This window comes from Cricetulus griseus, assembly GCF_003668045.3.
Source record: "Cricetulus griseus strain 17A/GY chromosome 1 unlocalized genomic scaffold, alternate assembly CriGri-PICRH-1.0 chr1_1, whole genome shotgun sequence".
In the NCBI taxonomy this organism is placed as follows: domain Eukaryota; kingdom Metazoa; phylum Chordata; class Mammalia; order Rodentia; family Cricetidae; genus Cricetulus; species Cricetulus griseus.
Genome location: NW_023276807.1, coordinates 149,625,007 through 149,649,022, shown reverse-complemented (window position 1 = coordinate 149,649,022; position 24,016 = coordinate 149,625,007). Strand labels below are relative to the sequence as shown.

Genomic DNA, 24,016 nt, shown 5'->3' with positions numbered 1-24,016 from the left:
TCCCTCTGCCCCCTCCTCCCCTACCACACCCAACTAAAACCCTACCCTATCACATATCATTTCTGCTCCCCAGTGAGGGTGAGGCCTTCCAAAGGGGTCTTCAGAGTCTGTCATTGTGATAGGGCCTAGGCCCATCCCTGTGTGTCTTGGCTCAGGGAGCATCCCTCTATAAGGAATGGCCTCCCAAATCCACGCCTATGTTAGGGATAAGTACTGATCTACTATAGGAGGTCCTATAGATTTCCGAGGTCTCCTCACTGACACCCACATTCCTGGGGTCTTGATCAGTCCCATGCCGGTTTCCCAGCTACCAGTATGGGGACCAAGAGCTCCCTATTGTTCAGGTCAGCTGTTTCTGTGGGTTTCACCAGCCTGGTCTGGACCCCTTTGCTCATCTGTCTTCCTTCTGTGCAACTGGATTCCAGTTCAGTTCAGTGTTTAGCTGTGGGTGTCTCCTTCTACTTCCACCAGCTGTTGGATGAAGGCTATAGGATGGTATATAAGTCAGTCATCAATCTCATTATCAGGGGAGGGCATTTAAGGTAGCCTCTCCTCTGGTGCTTAGATTGTTAGTTGATGTCATCTTTGTAGATCTCCAGACATTTTCCTAGGGCCTGATTTCTCTTTAAACCTAAAATGTCTCCCTCTATTATGGTATCTCCTTTCCTGTATTTTTTTCTGTTCTTCCCCCAACTCAATCTTTCTGCTCGCTCATGTTCTTCTCACCCCTCATCTTCTCACTTTATCCTTCTCCTAGCTCCTTCCCCATTCCCCCATGCTCCCAATTTGCTAAGGAGATCTTGACCCTTTCCCCTTCTCTTGTGGACCATGTATGTCTGTCTTAGGGTCCTCCTTGTTCATGAGCTTCTCTGGCATTGTGGACTGTAAGCTGGTAATCCTTTAATCTATGTCTAAAATGCACATATGAATGAGTACATACCATGTTTGTCTTTTTGTGACTGGGTTACCTCGCTCAGAATTGTTTCCTCTAGTTCCATCCATTTGCCTGCGAATTTCAAGATTCCGTTGTTTTTCTCTGCGAGTGGTACTCCATTGTGTAAATATACCACATTTTTCTATCCATTCTTCAGTTGAGGGACATCTAGGATGCTTTCAGATTCTGGATATTCCAAATTATGCTTCTATGAACATCTTTGAACAGATGTCTTTGTTGTATGAATGTACTTCTTTTGAGTATATGCCTAAGAGTGGAATTGCTGGATCTTGTGGTAGACTGATTCCCATTTTCTTGAGGAGTAGCCATACTGATTTCCAAAATGGCTGTACAAGTTGGCACTCCCACCAGCAGTGGAGAAGTGTTCCCCTTTCTCCACATCCTCTCCAGTATAAACTGCCATTGGTGTTTTTGATTTTAGCCATTCTGACAGGAGTAAGATGGTATCTCAGAGTTATTTTGATTTGCATTTCCCTGAAGGCTAAGGATGTTGAACACTTTCTTTGTGTCTTTCAGCTATTTTAGCTTCCTTTAATCGAGAGCTGTCTATCTAGTTCTATACCCCACTTTTTAATTGGATTGTTTGGTGTTTTGGAGACTAGCTTCTTGAGTTCTTTGTATATTTTGGAAATCAGCCCTCTGTCACATGTGAGGTTGGTGAATATCTTTTCCCAGTCTGTGGGCTGCCGTTTTGTCTTGCTGACTGTGTCCTTTGCCTTACAGGTCCCATTTATCAATTGCTGTTTTTATTTTTTTTTAGATTTTGGGCTTTACTGAGACTATATCTCTAGTCACACACACACACACACACACACACACACACACACACACACACACACACACAGAGAGAGAGAGAGAGAGAGAGAGAGAGAGAGAGAGATTTTGCTATTTCTCATTCATCTTCATTCAACTATTTTTTACCACAAAGAAATATTTGCCTTTTTTTAATATTTAATTTTTTATTATGACCATCATTGTGGGTGCATGGCAGCTGACAGTCACGCATGGAGTTTGGAGCCTTACTGGAGAGCTTACATTCCTCTAACATAGCATAGCACATTAATATAAATTACTATCCCAAAATGAAGGAACAGGAGTTTAGTAAGGGGCCACTGGAACAAAGTTTTTCCTGAACATGTCTGGTGTCAAAAGGCTTTGAAGGCTCTTCCCTTTCAGCTTTGCTGATTGCAAAACATTTTTTCTCTCTTGGGCTGGTTTTACTCTCTTTATGCAGTCCTATGGGTTGACATTACATGGCTCTAGCACCACTGATATTTTGGGGTCTCCAATTAATCTAGGCTTTACTTTCATAGTTTCATGTAATGACCACTCTGAGATTCCCTGCAGGGACTCCAGTACAAGCCACTACTCCCACTGCCCCCCACCCCTTGCAGTACATGTCTGGCCTCAGTGGCCTTCCTTAACTCAAGAGAAAGATTTCATTACCTTTTTATTCTATTGCTCCAAACTCTAAACAGTACTACAACTACTTGACCGAAGCTGCCAGCTTCTCCTTCTTTGGATGGGACAAGGCATGATCCTAGAATAGAATTTGCATAAACTTTGACTTGTTTTTGCTTTTTAGGAACACATAATTCCTTAAGCTTTTTTATTTAACCAGCTGCCTGATTAGATGAGTGACTTGTCTTACTGGGGCTACCAGACTCTTTATTCCATTTTCCCTTATTTTTACCACCCAAACTCCAACATTAAAATTCCTGGTATCTCCTCAAATTTTACATTTTGTATTTCCTTTTACACTGCTTGTTCTTTTTCAAAGTAGACATGCATAAACCTGGACATGTTTTCAGTGATCTGATTGTGATGGCCCATTAAGCCCCTCTTACAGAGTATTTAACTGCTTTCCTAGTCCATAGTCTCAATGATTTCTTCAAAAACCAGCATAGCCAGGATAGAAGAAAACATTTGATAGTGCCTAAAATTGCAGAGAGTGACACTATGACCATCATGACAGGGAGCTTGGCATCAGGCAAACAGAAATGGTGGTGGAGCCATAGCTGAAAGTTTACATGTGATACACTATCATGAGGCAGAAAGAGGAGGGTGGGGAGAGCTAACTGGAATTGATGTGGGCTTTTGAAAATTCAAAGCCTACTCCATGACACACCTCCTCCAACAAGGCCACATCTCCTAATTCTCAAACAATTCCACCAACTATTGACCAAGCATTCAAATATATGGGCCTAGAGGAGCCAGTCTCATTCAAACCATCACATATCTCCTCCTATAAGTGCTATGCTTATTACCAGATATGTGTCAGTGTGTCTGGACAATTCTAACACATTTCTCAGTTTAATGTTGTCCTCTTCTCTCTTCTGATAATGAACAACCCCTTTTCATTAAATCAACATACTTGAGCATTGCCAATTTGGCCTCTGTGGGTTCAAGCATCAGTGGTATGCTGACATACATGCAAGCAGACCACCCTTAAACCCAAAATCAAAAGAAATAAATTAATTTTAAATGGGAAAAATGGGAAGGTAAGAACATAAACTTGTATTTTACAAAGATATTTTTCACATGATCTATAAATACCATTTTACTCATGAAAGCTGTTGAAAATATTGGAGTCTGTAGAATGTTTTGACTGGATTTATATATAGGTCAAGATGAAGATGTGGTTATAAAATGAGATCATCTTGCACAGAAACAATGCAATTTTAAGACAATACAGAGAGGTATGGAATCATAAATTACATAGAACAGATCTGGCAATGGGTAGTAGAAAGCAAAGAGAAACTACTTGTTATTAGCTTGTAGAACACAGATTTGATACTGTGAAGTTTTACAAGTGCTACTCTGCGGCATCAAAATGACTCTGTGGCTAACAAGACAAGTGTTAAGTACCCAATGAAAGGGTCTCAAACCCCTGGACAAATTTGTTTGCCGTTTCCTAGATAGGAATAGTTATCAGCACAAAACAAAAGGTTCCATGCTTATTTAGATACTGTACCTAAACCTTTTATACTTACATTTTATTATCTTGATATCAAGTTATAAACTGCTATAAATTCATGCATTTAAAATGTATAGTATACAAGTACTTTAAAGTTGCCCAATCATATGTACAGAAGGCTTTATATTTACACTTTGATACTTTTCAGTGTTCCCATTTACAATATACTGTGACATATTATATTCAACATGGAGTTATGATATTAGGTTATATATATACTATTGGTATTGCAGTTTGTTTCAGCAAGGTCAAAGTCCCATTATACTAGACATTCCGTCTACAGGTTAGAATACTTGAGGTAATGTTTTCTTTGCTAGAGAGCAATATCCAAATTCTAGAAATGTCAAAGCTTGAATATTCATATATGAGTGAGTTTAAAGTCGTGGACAATATTTCCCTGTACCTTGCAAGATTCGAGTACTGTGGTACTGTACAATCTACATTCTATTTTTATTATAGGTAGAAAATAGTGACTATTGGGGCTTTTGATTTATATTTGGTGAGTAAATATTTCCTCCTTCATAGTCTTCTGAATACAGACATTACCAGATAACCTTAGACCAATGTGGCTGAATTGTTTAAATCATAAATCAATTACCTGCTGTGAAGAAACTACATTTTGAATGTATATGGTACCTTTAACTACAAGTTCCTTTCTCTGTGTCTTCTATCAGCAGTTGCAGCATCCAATGATCAAAGCCAGATTCCCATCATTGCAGTGTCGGTGACAGTGGGAGTCATCTTGTTGGCAGTGATGATTGGCTTCCTTCTCAGTGGCAGGTAAGGGAGGAAAGAGTTTCTGAACTTTAGCAGCTGCTCTCTCCCTCACCTTGATCCAACTCTGCGGCTGTACGCACATCCTAAAACAAATCAAAGCAGCAGCATGCCAGTAAATAATGTCTCTGTGTGCCTTAGTACTTAAGTTTTATGTTGTCCATATTGCTGCCAGTTGTTATCATCACATACTTTCTCCCCTTCTTAGACACTCTGTATTCTCCATGGCAATGGTACTAACATGATATTGCTTACTCTGTGTTTAATAGACTGATAGAGCTATTTCTAACACAATGCATTGCTCATTCTGCATATTTTCTATATCAAAAGAATGAATCATTGCCTTATTCAGTCTGAATCACAGTTTAAGGAGCCCAGAGGAGCTGCCTGACAGTCATTTGAGGAATAGGACTAGTATTAATATACTGCATACATTCTGGAGTTAAAAAATATAAGAAATTAGCAAATTTTGCAATGACTGCTTTCATTTCCATCTCTAAGGGATTTCAACATGACATACCAATTCTCATACATACTTACTGAATTTGAATTTTGCTAAATGCTAATTAGACAGATAACAGAATTCAATGTATAGCATGCCTACATTTTACAGTTTGAAAATGGGAGATAGCCTTCCAGTCGATGTTTTATCCGTGTGTTTTATGTCAATAAGCTTACCATAATAAATCTTCCTAAAAGTACATATGAATGAATAAATAAACAATTCTTTCCTTTCCTACACCAAATATATTTTAATATTTTAATTGAAGCAATAATTCTGTATATTATGAAATGAGGGCTGCCTTTAGAAATGTAATGTGATGTTATTAGACCATTATGTAAACAAGCATAGTTGAGTTTGACAACATGGTAATATATAATAACAGGTCCAACAAACTTGAAAGAATCAATTTATCTTGAATTTTCTGAAAAGCATATGCTGCGATGTATTACTTAGCTTTGATTCTATAATGGTACTTAACTAATTTTTGTAATTTATAACTGAGAGATAGCTCGTGTTCTTTTGAGGATGATTTAACGCAAGTCGTCCAGGGTACCTGCTCTCTCCTGCCTCCCTTAACTCTTCTCGCTGAACTTAACTGAGGAAGAAAGTGAGCCCACCCTTCAGTTCTTGGCAGGTTAAGCCAACTTCCTTAAACCTCTCATAAACAAATCTTTGTAATAAAAGGAATAAAAAATTCACCAAGAAGTAACTATGGGTTCTAAAGTTCTATGAATTATTTTGGTTTGTTCATGAAAGTTTTGCATTTTGTTAAGCTAGCATTTCTTAATTTTTAGGGATGTTTGAAATTTATCTGTTTACTTTTTGACAGGAACGTCTCCACCTTTTGTACTTTATTCTGAATAGAAAAGTTAGTTCGTGCTTGAACGCATCTACTTATCTACCACAAATTTAAATGATGTGACCTTTGAAGGCTTTTCTATCTTGTTAAAGTCCTTGAATGTCACAACTTTTGTTTGGATTTAAGTATTGTCACTCTGTAATAAATGGATTTTCCTGAATTAACTCAATTGAGATCTTTTAAACAAAATGTAACACAATGAAGAAATTTAGCCAAAACCCTTCACATTTTTAAGTAATTATGTTGGACTTCTGGCAAATTGTTGAAAACTATATGCTATAAACTATATGCCACATCCATATATGGATATGCTATAAAATGTTAATATATATTTTAAATATATATATATATATATATATATATATATATATATGCATACACACACACACACACACACATATGATCCCTGTGATGAAACATCATGACCAACAGCAAGTTGATGAAGAAATAATTTACTTGTCTTATACTTTCTTTCATAGTCCTTGATTAATGGAAGTCAGACCACAATCTCATGGCGCAGTTTGCTGGAGGCAGGAATTGACACAGAGGCAATAGAGGTGTGCTGCTGATTGGCTTGATCCCTGTTGCATTCTCAGTCTGCTATTGATTGCAGTCCATGACCACCAGCCCAAAGATGGCACCACCCACAATGGACTGAGTCCTCTCTAGACAATCACTAATTTAAAAATGCTCTACAACAGAATGATACAAAGACAATTTCTTTCTATTGAGGAGCCTTCCTTTCATTTATCTCCAGCCTCTGTGTCAAGTTGAAAAAAAAATATCTTACATACTTCCTTTATGTCGCAAAAGCAAAAAAGTGATTGGTTTATAGATGGGGGGTGTCCTTCTGTATATATGTTTCTTTTATTGGCTGGTGAATAAAACACCAAAACTGGCCAATAGCCAGTTGAGGCAGGAAGATTGTCAGGGCTAGGAGATGAGGAGAAGCGCCATGTAGCAGAGGAAGGAGAACAGATCCGGACCCTTCTCTGGTAAGCCAAGACCATGTGAAAATACATAAATTTATGTAAATGGGTTAAAATTAAGACAGAGCTAGCCAATAAAAAGCCCTACCCTACCTGTCATCCAACAGTTCAATAAGTAATATAGCATCTGTGTGTTTATTTGAGACTGAGATGGGCAACAGGACCTGGTGGGACAAGAAAAACTACAGTAACAATTGATAAACTTTTATACATGCCTAAGGTTTTCATGATTTCCCTCTCACTTTGAACTCTCTTTTCATAGTTTAACTCTTTTAATAAGATAATATAACCATATGTCTCAGGTACATCTTTGCCAATATTTTTGGAAATTGATCATAATTTGATTTCTTAATGGTTCAAAATGAATGATTCAATTGTATTTTAATTTTTTGTGGAAAGTAATGCTAGTGTACAAAATTTGATGTTAATTTTGATTGATATGTGAACTAAAAGAAAATACAATTGTAATGACGATGACATTTTGAATTTGTATGCACAATACAGAAAAACACACGTTTAGAGTATGTCACAATGAATGTTATACAATTAAATTATTGCAAGAAAATGTCAACCTTTTATTCTAATATACATTCAAGATAAAAGGAAATCAAACACAAAGATTCAAAATTCTTTTAGACATCCCTATCCCTTGATTGACTATTTTTTAGATTCTAAGTAGATATAGTTTTAGAATATATGCAAGTTTGTTAAGTTTGAAAAAAAATATAGTTTCTTTATGAAGTAGGAAATAATCACCTCTTTGAAAGGTGTTCATTTTCCATAGGGCTTTTACTTCAAGGCTTAATTTTTTCTCTTTGCTGTATTATTTCTCAATAGCATTTAAACTCCCATATGGCATAACAGAAGAGCTGACACTCTCTCAATAAGCTATGACTAATTATCCCAAGAAGATTAAAACTTAATCCCTCTGAAATGTAAGCAAACTGTAACTGTTCTTTAATCTTTCTCTTTCATCTCTAAGAGTATTGAACACAGATGAGTTCTTTATGGCATGGTTTGTACTTCTTCCCTTACATTTACCTTGTCATGAATCTAGTTGTTTAATCTGAGGATTTTGTGAGACTTTCATTTCCACAAGTCTGTAGCTAACTGGGAAACAGAGCCTCTCGCTATTGCTGTTCTGTTTATTGTCTTTCTTTAAGCCAGCCTTTTCTCCCTCTTATATTTTCCCTTTAAAACACAAGGACCTACTAATTTCTAAATGTTGACTCTGACACATTTCTTAGTCTAATATAAATCAAATTATAATGTAAGGATGCATGAAAAACAAAGTAAATTTGACTATACAGAAGTGGTTATTTTATTTGACTCTCTGTTCAGATTTCACAGAATTAAAAATGTTTTGTTTAATTTTATTCCTGAAATCCAAATTTTCCATATGTTCTCATAATTAGTTGCATATCAAGAAAATTGGAGATTTATTTTATTTTATTTTATTTTTTCTTTTATTAGTTCATATTAGGAACAAGCTTGCTTCACATGTCTATCCCTTCTCCCTTTCCATCCCCTCCCTGCAACATCCCACCTCCCCTTAGCCATCCCCCCTCCATTCCCCAGGCAGGGTAAGGTCTTCAAAAGGGGCTCCCCAAAGTCTACCTAGGCCTGGCCCAGGATGATGAGATTTTTCTTTTTACTTCAAATTGATTCTCAGAGAGCATTCAGAGATAGGAAGCACACTTTATTACACACATGCTCAGTCATATATATTTATACTTGCTGTTGTACTTAAATCCCAAAAGCTTAATGCCTTTTGTCAATTTTGATATTGGAAAATAAGAATCAGGGGATATATCCTGAAGAAAAACATGGATTTTTTTTCCTGAATGGTGTTTGATGAAAATTTTAAGAATAGTCATTTGAGCCTGTCATGAAAAGATGTTTGTAAGAGGATAAATTTAGTTGAAATATGGTTTACTGCAAGATGTTACTTTTTTGACCAAAATTCTCTTGTGTGTTCTGAATATATGAAGAGTGTACAGCTATGTTATTGTCTCTATCTCCCATTTAGAAATTGACACTAACTTTTTTTGAAATGACATGTTGATTGCTGAGTTGAGTTAGCTCAGCAATGAATTCACATTGTATATGTACATTGTATATATGTACTACAATGTAATATTTAAAACATAAGGTGACATTGGGAACATAGGTAGTAGTTTTATAAAAGCATTGCAAGAGCTATTTCTTAATTTACTTGAAAAAAGTAACAGTAAAATTTTGTGTTTTGCAATTTTCTTCTGATTCCTTAGCTATATCAGATTGAAAATGGTACAACATCAGAGATATCCAATGTAATGGTTTATTGGGATTCTGTTATACATCACTGCCAAGGCTCCTCCTGTGCATTTGAAATAAAAAAAGCAATCACCTTTGCAACAATATTTATCATTTATTTTAGTAGACTTATCAGTAGACAGAATTTCATAAGACTGAATTAAAATAATTGTAAATGGAACAGACTTTCAATACAACTAGAATCCATAAATTTGTTATTTGTGCAAAATTAATATCCTCACTAATATTGATAAATATTTGAATTCTTATAAGTAAGAATCAGTTATATATAGAAAAAACCCAATGGTTCCAGAATAAAATACCACAATGTTTATTTGGGACTACTAATTAATTATATGGAAGTTTTAAATACAAATTTAGATGCATAACAGAACTTTGACTACATCTACAGTAAGTAATTGTAATTTCTTGAGGTAAAGAGAGGACTGGGTGGTAAGAGCACTTGGTATTCTTGCAGAGGACCAACCAGAACTCACATGGTGGCTAAAAACTATCAGTAACACCAGTTTGCAGAGATTCATTGCAGACTTTTGATCTGTACATATACTAGGCAAACATGCATTAAAAACTCTCATGCACATAAAATAAAATAAAATATTAGAAGAATAAAGAATTGTGAGTGTTTAGTAAGGTTACAAATTATTTTAAAACCCTCTTCTGAGGAATATTTTGGCTAATGCAAATAATAATATTGTCAGGAAAATTATAATGTTGTCCAACACCAATTCTGTGTAACAAGTTAGTGGATACCCTTCTCAGGATTCCACATATACTGTTTCTTCACATTATGTCTCAGTGCTGAATCTGTACGATTCATTGCTAACAAAATTATCCCCATTTTTCTTTGAATGTTGTTAAAAACGTTATTTTTCAAGACATTTTCACTGGCCTTTCCTACTGCTTCATACTCCATTTCCTAGAGAACCACATAGCTTATGCCTTATTCTTTTCAAGTCTATTCAGCATATTATACTTTTACAGACACTAAAATGATAATCTATGGTTCTTCTGCCTACTACAGATGATTTCCTAAATGTATGTCTTCATCTGGTTTTTGCTCTGTCTTTTTCAGTAAAATAAAAGACAAAAGATGGTAGAGAAAATAGGTACTTTGTGAGGCTGTGTGTGAAGAGATGAGTAACTTTGCTTGCCCACATGCCATATGCACACATGGAAAAAATCAAAGGACAACTTTACAGAAGATAATGTTCTCCAATTTGTTTGAGTCAGGGTCTCACCACTTTTTTCTGATGCAACACTGCACATTCCAGGATAACTGGCCTGTTAGCTTCCAACAGATTCTATTAGTCAGCTCCATGTTTCAGGAGCAGTGTGTAAATTACATATTCTTATTCCCAAATCCAGCTTTCTGGGAATTCAGAGGTTAAACTCCAATTATCAGGTTTGCAGGGCAACTGCTTTTATCTGCAGAGCTGTCTCTGTAGGTCCTTCCCTTTCTTTTCACTCTAGAAATGTTCCATAACATATAATCATGGAGTTTACCACCATGGTTTAAAATATTTCTGATTTTTTTCTGGTAGAATATAGGATTAACATTTAAAACCTTTTCAGAATGATCAGTAAATTTGATAAAATGCTTCAGTGTTTATTGATTTATGAGAATAAAGTGAATTATTCCTTTGTTTTCTCTGGAAAGGATTACCTGGTAAATTATGCTTTATCTCAAATCATTTCTAATGTCACCAATGCCATCCTCATTCTTAATTTTAGTCAAGCTTGTTAATTTTACTTCTGTATATCCTTAAAACACTCTATATACTGAATTGCTTTCAGCTATCATTTAGAGTTTCAGTTTTCATTTATTTGTTTGTTTTTCAAGACATGGTTTCTCTGTGTAGCCCTAAATGTCTTGGGACTAGCTTTATAGACCAGGCTAGTCAAGAACTCAGAAATCTGAGTGTCTTTGCTTCTCAACTGCTGGAAATTATCAGAGATGGTGTACCTAATATTTTAATTTGAATGATATGTCCATTGGAGGAGGAATATCGAGCTAAGAAGTTATAAGAGTCTTTGAAACTACAGGAGAGCAACTCATCTTTGGGTTAATGATAAGTTTACTGAGATAAGCTTTGGTTTCAGTGCTTTTACACTTTATTTTCAAAGCCAGTGACAGCAGATTTGACAAAAGCTTTGAATCAAGCCCATTAATAGAGAAGAGAATGAAAATATCATTCTGTTAACAAATGGCCCAGCACAGCAGACACCCTTGCTGGATCAGGAGGCCTTTGTAAAGCATATGGAGCAAGAATGAGGAAAGTGGATCTCACTCTGCTTACAGTCTAAAATTCCCCTTAGCTTGTACCAAATTTCTTCTCACTTCTCAAAGTTTAGATTTTAGCCACATGTCAGGACCTGTAACACCCACTATTCTCTCCATGTTAAATCCTCCTCCATTCTATAGGTAAAGCCTTTACTCTTTCTACAGAAAAATTAAAATAGAGCATCAGTTATTTGTCATATATATTTGAAAATTTCCACTGCAAAATATACTTCTTTATGTGTATAAGTCCTTTTTTTCTTCCATAAGAAATGATGGAGAAATTTCTGTGGCTTTCACACTTAATCTAATTGAATGAGTTACTCATAATACATGGAATTAAATATCAACTGAGCACCCATCACCATTTGAAGTGATTTGCTCATTATTAATGATGGCATTTGGGGGAAAAGAGTTATGTTAGTAGATCCAACATACGAGATACAGAATCTCTGACCCATGAATATGTTCTCTTTGTGAATAATAAATAAATAGTGATCTCAAGAAATATTACATGAGAGTTTTTAAAACCTTGGATTAACATAGCATTTTTGACACCTAGTTATTCTAATATCAGCATTTTTCAGTAGTAAGTATCAGTGACTTTTATAAGCAGTAATACCAATAAAGCCATTTTCATTATTTCTCTTAGGTCATGATAGACAAATTAATGGTATTGACCTCTCCAAAGTAAGTAGGATCATAAGATTTCAAATTTGTGAGATTTTTTCTCCATTTATATTTAAATTAGAAACAAGATTATTTTACATGTCAGCTGCAGTTCCCTCTCCCTTCTGGCCTACCCTGTCCCCCACAACTAACACCCTACCTATCCCATACCATTTCTGCTCCCCCAGGGAGGGTGAGGCTTTCCATAGGGAGTTTCAGAGTCTGTCATATCCTTTGGGGTAGGTCCTAGGCCCTTCCCTGTGTGTCTAGGCTCAGGGAGTATCCCTCTATGTGGAATGGGCTCCCAAATTCCATTCCTAAGCTAGGGATAAATACTGATCTACTACAAAACGCCACATAGATTTCAGAGGTCTCCTCACTTACACCCACGTTCATGGAGTCTGGATCAGTCCCATAATGGTTTCCCAGCTATCAGTCTGGGGATCAAGATTTCCCCCTTGTTCAGGTCAGCTGTTTCTGTGGGTTTCACCAGCCTGGTCTGGAGCCCTTTTTTCATCACTCCTTTTGTGCAGCTTGATTTCAGGTCGTTAAGTGTTTAGCTGTGGGTGTCTGCTTCAACTTCCACCAGCTGCTGGATAAAGGCTAAAGGATGGCATATAAGTTAGTCATCAATCTCATTATCACTGGAGGTCCTTTAAAGTAGCCTTTCCTCTGTTGCTTAGACTGTTAGTTGGTGTCACCTTTGTAGATCTCCAGACATTTCCCTAGTGCCTGATTTCTCTTTAAACCTATAATGGCTCCCTCTACTATGTTATCTCTTATCTTGCTCTCATCTATTCTTCTCCAACTCAAACTTCCTGTTGTGTCATGTCCTCCTCATCCCTCTTCTTCTACCCTTCTCATTTTCCTAGCTTCTTCTCCCCTCCCCCATGCTCTCAATTTGCTCAGGAGATCTTGCCCCTTTTCCCTTCTCCAGGTGGTCGATGAATGTTCCTCTTAGAGTCTTCTTTGTTTCTTAGCTTCTCTGGTGGTATGGACTGTAGGCTGGGAATTCTTTGTTCTATGTCTAAAATCCATATATGAGTACATGCCATGTTTGTCTTTTTGTGACTGGGTTACCTCTCAGAATGGTTTATTCTAGTTCCATCCATTTGTGATATTTTTAAGAAGAAAATTATGTAAAAATATTTGAATATAGCACTATTTAATTTTGGATGGTGGTAAATAAACAAATGTTTGTAATCTCACATACCATCAGTAATTTTTAAGCGTTCACTAAGAGTAAATCTCAGTGGTTTACGAGCCAATAATAGTTGTGATTTCATAAAACTATAACATATCCATGCAAACATGTTGATTTAATACTGAGAGTTTTTATCCAATATATTTTCATAAAATTACATGTGGCTCATTTTTGTTCAAAAGCTTTTAAAAATAATTAGAGAGCATATCATAATTCATTAATGACTGACAAATGAGACAAGGGCAAAGTGTTGGTTAGAATATGAGGAGCATAGCAATAGCTAATTGTGCACTGTGGGGAGTCAATCATCCTAGAAAACTGACCCTAATAGGATTATTGACTCAATTGCTCAACATCATTGAATATCCCACCTGCAATTTCTCACAGATCAAATATGTAAACATTACTGTATGTCTCAGGACATTATAGTGAATTCAACTTTTCAGAGAAAAAATTCTGAGGTACTGAGAAAAGTCATCAATGACAGTGATTTGCAACAATGCTGCCTGTGAAGAGAATTTAGAGATGTTTCAATATCACCTAAGATAAAGCACAAACTAAAAAGCATGTCTTTTCCTACATGCTACTTGCCTACATGCACCATTTCTGTAAGTCAGTAAGTGACTCATTCTCATTTGAGATGGACATCAGTAGCAAATAGACTAAGGTAGGCTCTAGAAGTTCCTACTAGGTCTGGAAATTTCATCACATCTTTTGAAGGGCACAAAACCATGAGCTTTTACAGGAACATGAGATACAGTTCCATGGTGAAAACTAATAGCATTTCCTTGGGCCAAAAGACAGAACTTCTACAGAAGCAACAACAGCAAAACTAAGTTTCCTAAGAAATTGCCAAGAAACAGAGTAAAATGTTCCAAAAGAATTTGAAATTGGCTAAAAGCCATATGGTTTCAGATCTGTATTTTTAATGTTATTGCATGAATCAAAAATCAAATAAATGTTTCCTGTAGATTAGAAACTCAGTCTCAAACAACTGAGTTCTTTATTAAGTCAAAAAGCTGACTTTTCATACAGCTGTCAATCACAGTGTAGTCAAGATTTCTTGCTTGCAAAATTCCCTTTGCTTATTCCTTTCTTTTCCCATTCCACAGAAAATTTCTATGAATTGGTTTTTTGGCATGCATGAAGTCCATGCACATTTCTCTTTGTTGTGACCACAGTCCATAAGGAAACATCGTGTGTGTGTGTGTGTGTGTGTGTGTGTGTGTGTGTGTGTGTGAAGCAGTGTGTCATAATAGATCAAAGTTGGTTTGCCTATCTAAGCCAAAGAATAGATGTACTGATAAAGGTGGGTAGGAGATAAGATACACATCTCACTGTCTTATACTGGTGAGTAGGAACCAACTATTCTATATATGCCTATAAGATTTAGCAACTTATTAAGCTATGAACTCAGGATTATTTCAGTCTTTTGATGAAATAAATTTTTCATATCACATTCATTTCCAAAAATTCCACAAATATTAACAAGTTTTGATACATGAGATTTTTTGAGTGACAGTTCATATTCAAATTATAAAAAGATTGAAAACATTTTAAGACCCAGAATATAATGGTTCATTGTGCATTGGCATTATAATTTCTAACCCTTCATATATATTTTTACTTACTTATTTTCATGTTTTTGACTATTATTTCGGGATCTGTGTTGTTTGTCAGTTATTATTATTTCTATTGTTGTTGGAACACATTCAAGTAATTCATACAAGTATCAGTATATATGAATAATTTTAGAAACAGTAATACATATTGATGAATAACTTTATACATCAATGGATCAATAAATATTTCTAACATACTATGAAGTTGTATAATGGCTCCTAACCTACTATACTTTTGCTAGTTTAATAAAATAAAATAGGTATGTGTTTCTTGGTATTTCTTTTCATTTTGGGGACAGTATGCTCATTAATATACAGGCAAGTTTTAGGCATTTGTTCTTTTAATATATCTATAAATTGCAGGTATATAGTATTATTTTAGGTAAAAAATATTAGAAATTCATATAGGGAAGGTCCATCATTGAAAGAAGTTTCTTTCAAATCCTAGTAATTTTTTCACAGCATCTAAAAATGCTCATTTTGTATGTTTGTGCATTCATGCTTCTGAATTCCATAGCTTTGTGTAAATGTTTATCACAATCCTTAGCATCCCTTGTAGTTCTAGTCTCTAGTTTCTAAGTTATAGTGGTCACTACAAATCTAAATGGATGTTAAGTCTATACTTCTTCTCTGGCAATATGCTTGATTTGTAGTCACATCTTATTAACTCAAATTTTATAATACTAAAATATTTTTCAGTGTCTAATCATATAAATATATTGTAACAATCTTAAAATAACACCTAGAAATCAAATCTATAATATAAGTTTACTATGGCTCTCTCTCTCTCTCTGTGTCTCTCTCTGTATATATATATATATATATATATATATATATATATATATATATGTGTGTGTGTGTGTGTGTGTGTTTCTATACAATTATATTTATAAAGCAATTGTAAACAAATTTGAACACATTACATTATATAAATAGAATATATGAATAAATTTTATTAATATGTATATAAAGAAAATAATAAAGTAGCTTACAGGTTTCAACAGAATAATATATAGCATTAATGTTTGAGGCTGCTAGTATAATCAATGATATTAGTGATTTTCTTTCATTAGCAAACAAAATTTTCTTTCCTAGAATTAAAAAAGCTGATCTAAAAGTGCAGGAATTTATACCATCCTCAAATACTGCTTATTTCTCATAATACATTTTTGACAAATGCAAGCTTTTCTTGTCTCTTTTAAAAATATTTTAAACAATCTTTTTTAGACACTGACCCTAGTTCCCTCTCCCTCTGTCCTCCTACTCCGTCCACCTTCTCCCCACATAACCCCCCATTCACTCCTCAGAGAGGATAAGGCCTCCCATGGAGAAACACCAAAGTCTGTTACATCATTTGAGGCAGGCCCTCAATGATGCACTAGAGAACTAGCCCCTCTATCCTGTATTTAGGCTGAGTAAGGTATTCCTCTATAGGGAATAGACCCCCCAAAGCCTGTTCACACACTAGTGATAAATACTGGTTCCAATGCTAGTGGCCCCATAAACAGCCCAAGCCCTCACCCTCATTCAGAGAGCCTTTCACCTTCATTCAGAGGGCCTAGTTTGATACTGTGTGGGTTCCCCAATTATCAGCCTGGATTCAATGAGCTCACACTTGCTCAGGTCAGTTGTTTCTGTGAGTTTCCCTATCATGGTCTTGACCTCTTTGCTCATATTATTGCTCCTCCCTCTCTACAACTGGACTTAGGAATTCAACCCAGTACTTACCTGTGGATCTCCAAATCTACTTCTATCAGCTACTGGATATAGGCTTTATGATGTCAATTAAGGTAGTCATCAATCTGATCACAGGGGAAATAGACAAGATCTGAGAAAATTTGGAGATTGGGAGTGTGGGGGGAGGGTATAGAGTGGTGGCAGAGTGAGAAGGGGAGATAGGAGGTGAGGAGAAGGGAGGAAAACATGAAGGATAGATCCTCAAAGTCCAGGTGTGGGAAGGAATTGATAGTGGGAGCCATTGTGGGGTTAACAAGAAACCTGGAACTAGGGAAATTCCCAGGAATCCACAGTGATGACCACAGCTAATAAACTAACCAATTGTGGAGAGGAGACCTTAACAGTCCTTCCCTTGTAATAAAAATGTGTTTTAATCAGTTATGTTCATAAATAAAACCTGTTTTTAAACAATGAAAAGTAGGATCATATTTGTGAATATTTGTCTGTTCTCACTTTTCTATCTACTTTGACTAAAATAAATACAAATCAAATAGCTAGGCACTTGGTGTTCCTGGTGATAATCATGTGCTCTTCTATGGGGAATATGAGTCAACAGGAAACTGGAAAGGAGGGATAAAGTTCAATGAATATGAAGGATCACTTCGACTGCTAAAGAGCAAGGTAGCTTGTATTTTCTCTATGCGGGGCATCACTTTCCCCTGCATCAAGTAGGCTATATATTAATGCAGCAGTACTTGTTTAGAAAAAGATGTAAATGTATAGCCAAGTGAAAATTTAAATCCATGTGTTGTCTTTTTATTGAGCAACCAAAGAGTCTTTCTTCAGTAAAAATAAACTGGAAACACTCAGAATTAAGCTAAAGCAAGTCAGTCGATTTTTTAAAAAGATACTTGATAAGAAGTGATGGAACCAATATCATTTGCATTTGGCAGATACTCAGAGACAAGCAGGATATTGGAATAACTTAATATGTGAGAATAGGGTGTATGTGTGAAATCTGTCATATATATCCCAAATAGGGAATGAAGGCATAGAAATGGTTAAATGGGCTAACAGAAACAATGCTTTCTGTTGAAAAAGCAGTAGTGCGAGAAGACAAAAACTAAAGAAAGCAGCAGATATTATAGTAAGCTTTGACCATTTGGTCTGTTTGTAGCAGAAATTTCAACTGCCTTCCTGTAGTTTGACTTCCCTCCAGCTATTGCTAGTTTCAACTTCCACCATTTCTTCTTCAAAAATTGTATTTATTTGCTCATATACAAACAAAATTTTAAAATATAAAGAAGTTAATTCCCAGATCCACACATGCAAATATTTCTGGATTATAAAATTTGTATAATAAAAGATACTATTTATATTTTATTTTTATTGTTATATCACAAGATAATATTGCTTCCATAGTATATATCATATTTCTATTTATTCAATTCTATAAATGTCTGAAAAATGTTCTACAGTACCTATCCTTCCTTTGAATTTTAAGTTAATGAGTTTAATAAGCAAACAACAAGCCAAAGTAAAACAATACATAAATAAATAACAGATAGATAGATAGATAGATAGATAGATAGATAGATAGATAGATAGATAGATGGATGAACAGACAGAAACATATAACAAAACATTATATCAGGTACTCAAAACTTTCAGCAGAAATTTACTGTGGAAACTTCGTCAAGGTAGCCAACTGCAGTTCTCAATAGAGAGAGCCCTAGGCAGAAGTCTTCCCTCAATGAGGCTTCTAACTGGTAGAACAAATACTAGATGCAGCTAGAGATATGATAAAAAAAAAGCTGGCCACTCACATAACCAAGCAGAACACAAGGGAGAAAGCTGAAGTTCCTGGCTGATCTTTCTGTAAATAGATGTGGTATTCAGGTTAATGCTCAGCTTCTTTTTTTTGTAAGCATTTTTATTTCTTTATACATAAAATAAACAATAGTAGCATCAGTTGGAACTTATATACTTTCTGGCTCAGTGGATCTCAACCTGTGAGTCGTGATCCCCTTGGGTTTGCATATCAGATATTTATGATTCATTAACAGCAGCAAAATTATGGTTATGAAGTAGCAACAAAATTATTTCATAGTTGAGGGTCACCACAACACGAGGAACTGTGCTGCATCATTAGGAAAGTTGAGAACCACTATGTGTTTGTATTCTTGGGTTGTTCTGTTATTCTCTTCCCTCCCAATCACAGAGTTAGGGCAAAGTTAGCCCAACACCAGAGCACAGAGCTATTTTGAGACTAATATGGTTAGATCTGAAAAAGTGTCAAGAAGTCAGTGTTGGCTTCTTGGTGAGTTCAACACGTAACAATTTACCAACATAATATGCATAACATACCTTATGAGTCATTATTAAATATTTAAAATTTTAAAATACTTAAGAATACTCATCTTATTTTCTCCTGTTCTTTTTATTTTAAAGAAAACATCATAGAAAAAGACATTTAATTACACAAGATAGTGATAAAGAACAGCAAGGAAGTGTAGGAATGTCATTATTCTGGTAGACTGATACACATAAACTGTTATAACTGGGCATTCTAAAAGAAAGTACAGGTTGTACAATGAGCCAGTAAAATCCATATTTTCAATCTTCAGAAGGAGCTTCCTCATAGTTAGCAATTTGTGTGTTGTGTCTATTTATCTCTAGTACTCCCAACAAGGAAGACTTTTTAATAAATTTCTTCTTTAGGATTTGATTGACTTACAATTGTTGGCACGTTAAAGTAGTAAAGGTGGTTATGTTTTCAATTTTCTGTGAGCATCTTTATAGTGTTCCATCCTATGGTTGAATGCCTAGTGATATCATGTCAAGGCAAGGCCTTTAATAATTTCAGAAAATGTTCATGAAAAGAAGAAAGCACATCTAATTTAATTGTCTAATTAGAATTGGACTAAATATACATATGAATAATGAATATATTGTATGTGTGTGAATTAAATGTATTCTATTATATTCTGACTCTGGAGCAAGTAAAAAGGAAATATCTTTCTTGGGAAAATAACAGACATTTCTTGCAGGCTAGGTCTTAGAAGGCACATAGCTGAAGCTGAAATTTGTTATCAGGTAACTTTAATTTTGTGGTACAGGAGCTAAGGAGGAGGAAATATATAGCTAAATCATTCAAATAACTGGCATTGAAATATGAAATCACAAAGAAACTTTGATAACACTAACCTTACAATTCACTAAACCACTGCAGATACATATTAAGTTAATCATGTTTGAATTATTAAAAGATGTGGTAATATTTAGAGTTATCTATCAATGTCACACAACATTTGTAGACAATGTAAATTAATATTGTAAACAAATTGCAGACTATTTGAAGTACCTACAAGGAAACAAAATGCTCATAATCATTTCCATGCACTTTAAAAAAATATTAACATGCAGATAATTAATATGCTAAATATAAATCATCCCCTTTCATTCATTACATAAATTCTCCCAAGACTATTATTAGACAAACACATAGTTCAAAACATATTATTTGCATTAAAACTTCTTGCTGTGGACAGAATCTAGAAGCTTTTAATTGCTGTAGAAATAATACTGATATTTTTGTCTTACAAACAAGTTAATCATTTGTTTTTGGTAAGATAAGACTTGGTCACTGGAGTTTGTTGTTTAATAGTATTTGTTTTCTTTTCTAAAATAATTTCTACTGTTTATAATATATAGTTAAGTTTGAAAACAACAGTATTGTGAGAAGAAAAATTTTTGAAATAAATTTTGTATTGTAAATATGAACAACAGACTTTCAATGAATGTTTGCCTGTAGTGATAATGACTGCTCTACCACTATGGCAAACGTTTACAAGGTATTTTATGATATTCTTTGCAATGTCAATATATTCTTAAGTCAAAAATTATATGCAGGATGCTCAGCAAAATTTGCTAGTTATATTGTTGGCCTCCCCTTGTTGAATCCATGGAGGACATCATTCTATCTTAATGCTTTTCATTCATTAGAATGATTAAAAGAAATAACTGGGGGGACTCATCATTTATGTATAGCTTGCAGAAACATAAATAAATGAATCAAAATGTAGTATGCACTCCTCTATCATAAAATATTTTGTTTCCATTCTTTTTCTTTTCTTTATTCTTTAGCATTCATGTAGTTTGCATTATCATTCCAGCTTGAAATAATTATTTTCAATGTAATAATTTGAGTGGTGTGGGGATTTTTTGATTCCAAATTTAAAATGACTTGTCTATAATTCATTTTGCCACAGCTTACACAATATAATCTCTATCGTATACATATTTTAGTAATATGATGGAGCCAATATTGCTGAGTTTGCTTAAGGAATCCTTCTATATTGTTTAATTTTTGTCAGTTTTACACAACCTGGGAGGAGGGAACATAGATTGAGCTATTGCCTTTATCAGGTTGGCTTGTGGACTTTTATGGGGCATTTTATTGATTGATGATTGATATGGGAAGATCCAGCTCCTGTAGGTGGTGCCATGGCTACAGTGTTAATACTGAGTTTTATGAGAAAACAAGCTGAACAAGTCATGAGGTGAAAGCCAGCAAATAGTGTTCTTCTATGGTCTCTGCTTCAGTTCCTACCTCCAAGTTCCTCCTATCTTTAGTTCCCGTCATGACTTCCCTTAATGATAGCCTCTAAACTACTGTCAGAAATAAACTCTTTCCTCATTAACATTAGTTTTGTTCTATACATCATCACAGCAATGGAAACAAGCTAGGTCATATTATTTTAATGCCTTACAATGAGATTAAATTCCTTTTATTACATTACAGGCCACATTTTGCAAATTTGTTTTGGTGTTCTGTATAATTTCTTTTAAAACAGTGATGAACAAGAAGAGAGCTCCATAACAAGTTTTCATGAAAATTCTTAACTTTGCAGAGTAGGTCAGGGAAATCAGAATGTGGGAAAGAATGTGGTACAAAGAAGTGAACAACAAAGGAAACTTATATCCAGTACAGTGTTCATTAAAACGGTGAATACTGGTGACCTCCTAGTGCCATAACAAGTTAAAAAGTCGATCTTTGAAAAGGATTCTCAGCTGCTTGCTATAAATTGCAATAGTGGTGCAGACATTCTGAATGCAAAGAACTGTGTTTTAATCCAATGTGTAGGATCCAGATGACAAGACTGCCAGACACCCCTGGTCAAAAGTAATAGTGGCTTCTTGGTTTATTATCCCATGCCAATGAAAATTTAATATGTGAACTCTGCTGAGAAAAGCCAAGTGTCATCTATCCAATAAATGCACTACCTTCTCTCTGTTTGCTCCAGTATGGAGTACTGTCATTCTCTGTGGATGCATTCTTAAAGAGTAAATGATTTAGCCTTTTTATTTTACCAGTAAATTATAAACAGTTTCTGTCCAAGTATTTGTTTTATGAACTTGCTTCTATTGCTGTCTGTGTCTTCCTTCTTGTGGCATCTAATGGTTCTTGTTATATGCTTCTTATGATCTCTTACTTGACAATTTCAATTGCCATGCCTTCATAGCTTCTAGTCTTGTTTTTCTGATCTTGTATCTTGATGATCACTTCACTTGAGGTATAATGACCTGCTTCTATAGAAATGAGATTATCTTGCTCACAGTGGCACAGGTGTGCAAAATTCTCTCTCTCTCTCTCTCTCTCTCTCTCTCTCTCTCTCTCAGTCTCTCTCTTTTACACACACACACACACACACACACAAACCCACAAATATATGTGTGAGTAATTCTGTTATCAAATTCATATCTTCAGAATATCTTCAGAAAGACAAATAGAAATATTTTATTAAAACAAAACTATTTTTAATTGAAAGCCTGAAATAGCTAAATGATTTGAATTGTAGATAGTCCTTATCTTCCTATAGCTGCCGGTAGTTACTTGTAAAGTTCCAGGTGCTGAGAGCTGCCAGGAATGCAGATGTCCCTATGCTCAACCATAGCTCCCAGAAATTTTATTGGCTGCTATTTCTAGCACATTTGACTTTCAATTTCTAAATTATCTTAAAGGCTTGAATTTAAACCTGCATTTACTGGAATATTTATGAATAAGGAAAATGTGTTTTGATACCACCTGGTGGTATTATGTCCTTGTGACAAACTCATGTGAGTTTATTTTACAAGACTAATTTATGGAGTTAATTTACTTACTTATCTGCTTCAAATATGCATAGAAACAAAACCACATTTTTAAATTACATGTGAAGCCTTTCATCAGTAAATCATTAGAAAATATATTTTGTGGAAATTTTTAAAATTACACTGACAATTCACTATATCTATTGGCATGTAGTTAAATATTCAATTATATTATAAAATAGGGACTGTGTAATATGGCAATGGTAAGTGAATCATGAAAATAATTACTCTTTGATTAAAAGGTGTATCTTTTTACATTGATTATGCTATTTTTAAAAATAATTATATCTACTTGGCCCTAAGAGAGTCCCAATGGATCAAAGTCATATCTGTATATCTTTCAAAAGTCAAAGACAGTTGTGTATATGTTTTATTTGTCTTTATTTTATTAAATGTATGGAAAACAAAGTAAAATTGTAGTGACGAAATAATAATTATATTTTTCAGGAATATAGTTCATATATTCTTTTACTTATAGTAAATTGCATGAGAATATAAGAGAGAGTGAGAAAGAGAGAGAGAGAGAGAGAGAGAGAGAGAGAGAGAGAGAGAGAGAGGAGAAAAGAGGCATTCATAAGATTATAATACTTAAAACTTTATACCCAAGAACACCGAGTAAAATTCTTCTATTATTGTTAGGATCCTGACTTTGTTTTTGTTGTTATTGGAACTCTGATTATTGATAGATAATGTCCAATTACAGTTGGTTGCTATAGCATTCTTAAGCACACTTCTGTTTACAAACCTTTATCTTGGAGATAGTTTACATGAGGGGAAATGACATCCTCATTTGTCTACAAAACTGGATATTTTGCCTCAATTGATTGGCATTTAGTTTTATTTGTTGAGTTGTACTGCATAAATACAATTAATGTAATGCACATGTCCTATATTAGCAGACATAAGTAAATATGCTAATGATATTTTACCTGAAATTATAAGAGAATGTTGTTACTGCATTTAAATTTTGAATGTAAAAGCAACAAAATCTAAAAATTGTCACCATCTATAGAAATCACTAGACTAAAAGTAATTACA

General features: G+C 34.7%; 1 protein-coding gene across 11 annotated transcripts in view; it reads left to right on the top strand.

Moving 5' to 3' along the window:
* Epha5 (EPH receptor A5) overlaps window positions 1-24,016 on the top strand; it is a 323,256-nt gene that overhangs the window by 241,411 nt on the left and 57,829 nt on the right. For 4 of the 11 annotated variants that reach the window (XM_035453281.1, XM_035453280.1, XM_035453284.1 and 1 more), the window contains exon 8: window positions 4,610-4,712. In XM_035453281.1, coding sequence (XP_035309172.1) covers window positions 4,610-4,712 — 103 coding nt within the window. Of the gene's footprint in view, window positions 1-2,857; window positions 2,881-4,581; window positions 4,713-24,016 lie in introns of all 11 variants that reach the window. The other 7 variants (XM_035453282.1, XM_027390976.2, XM_027390975.2 and 4 more) reach the window with 3 other exon arrangements.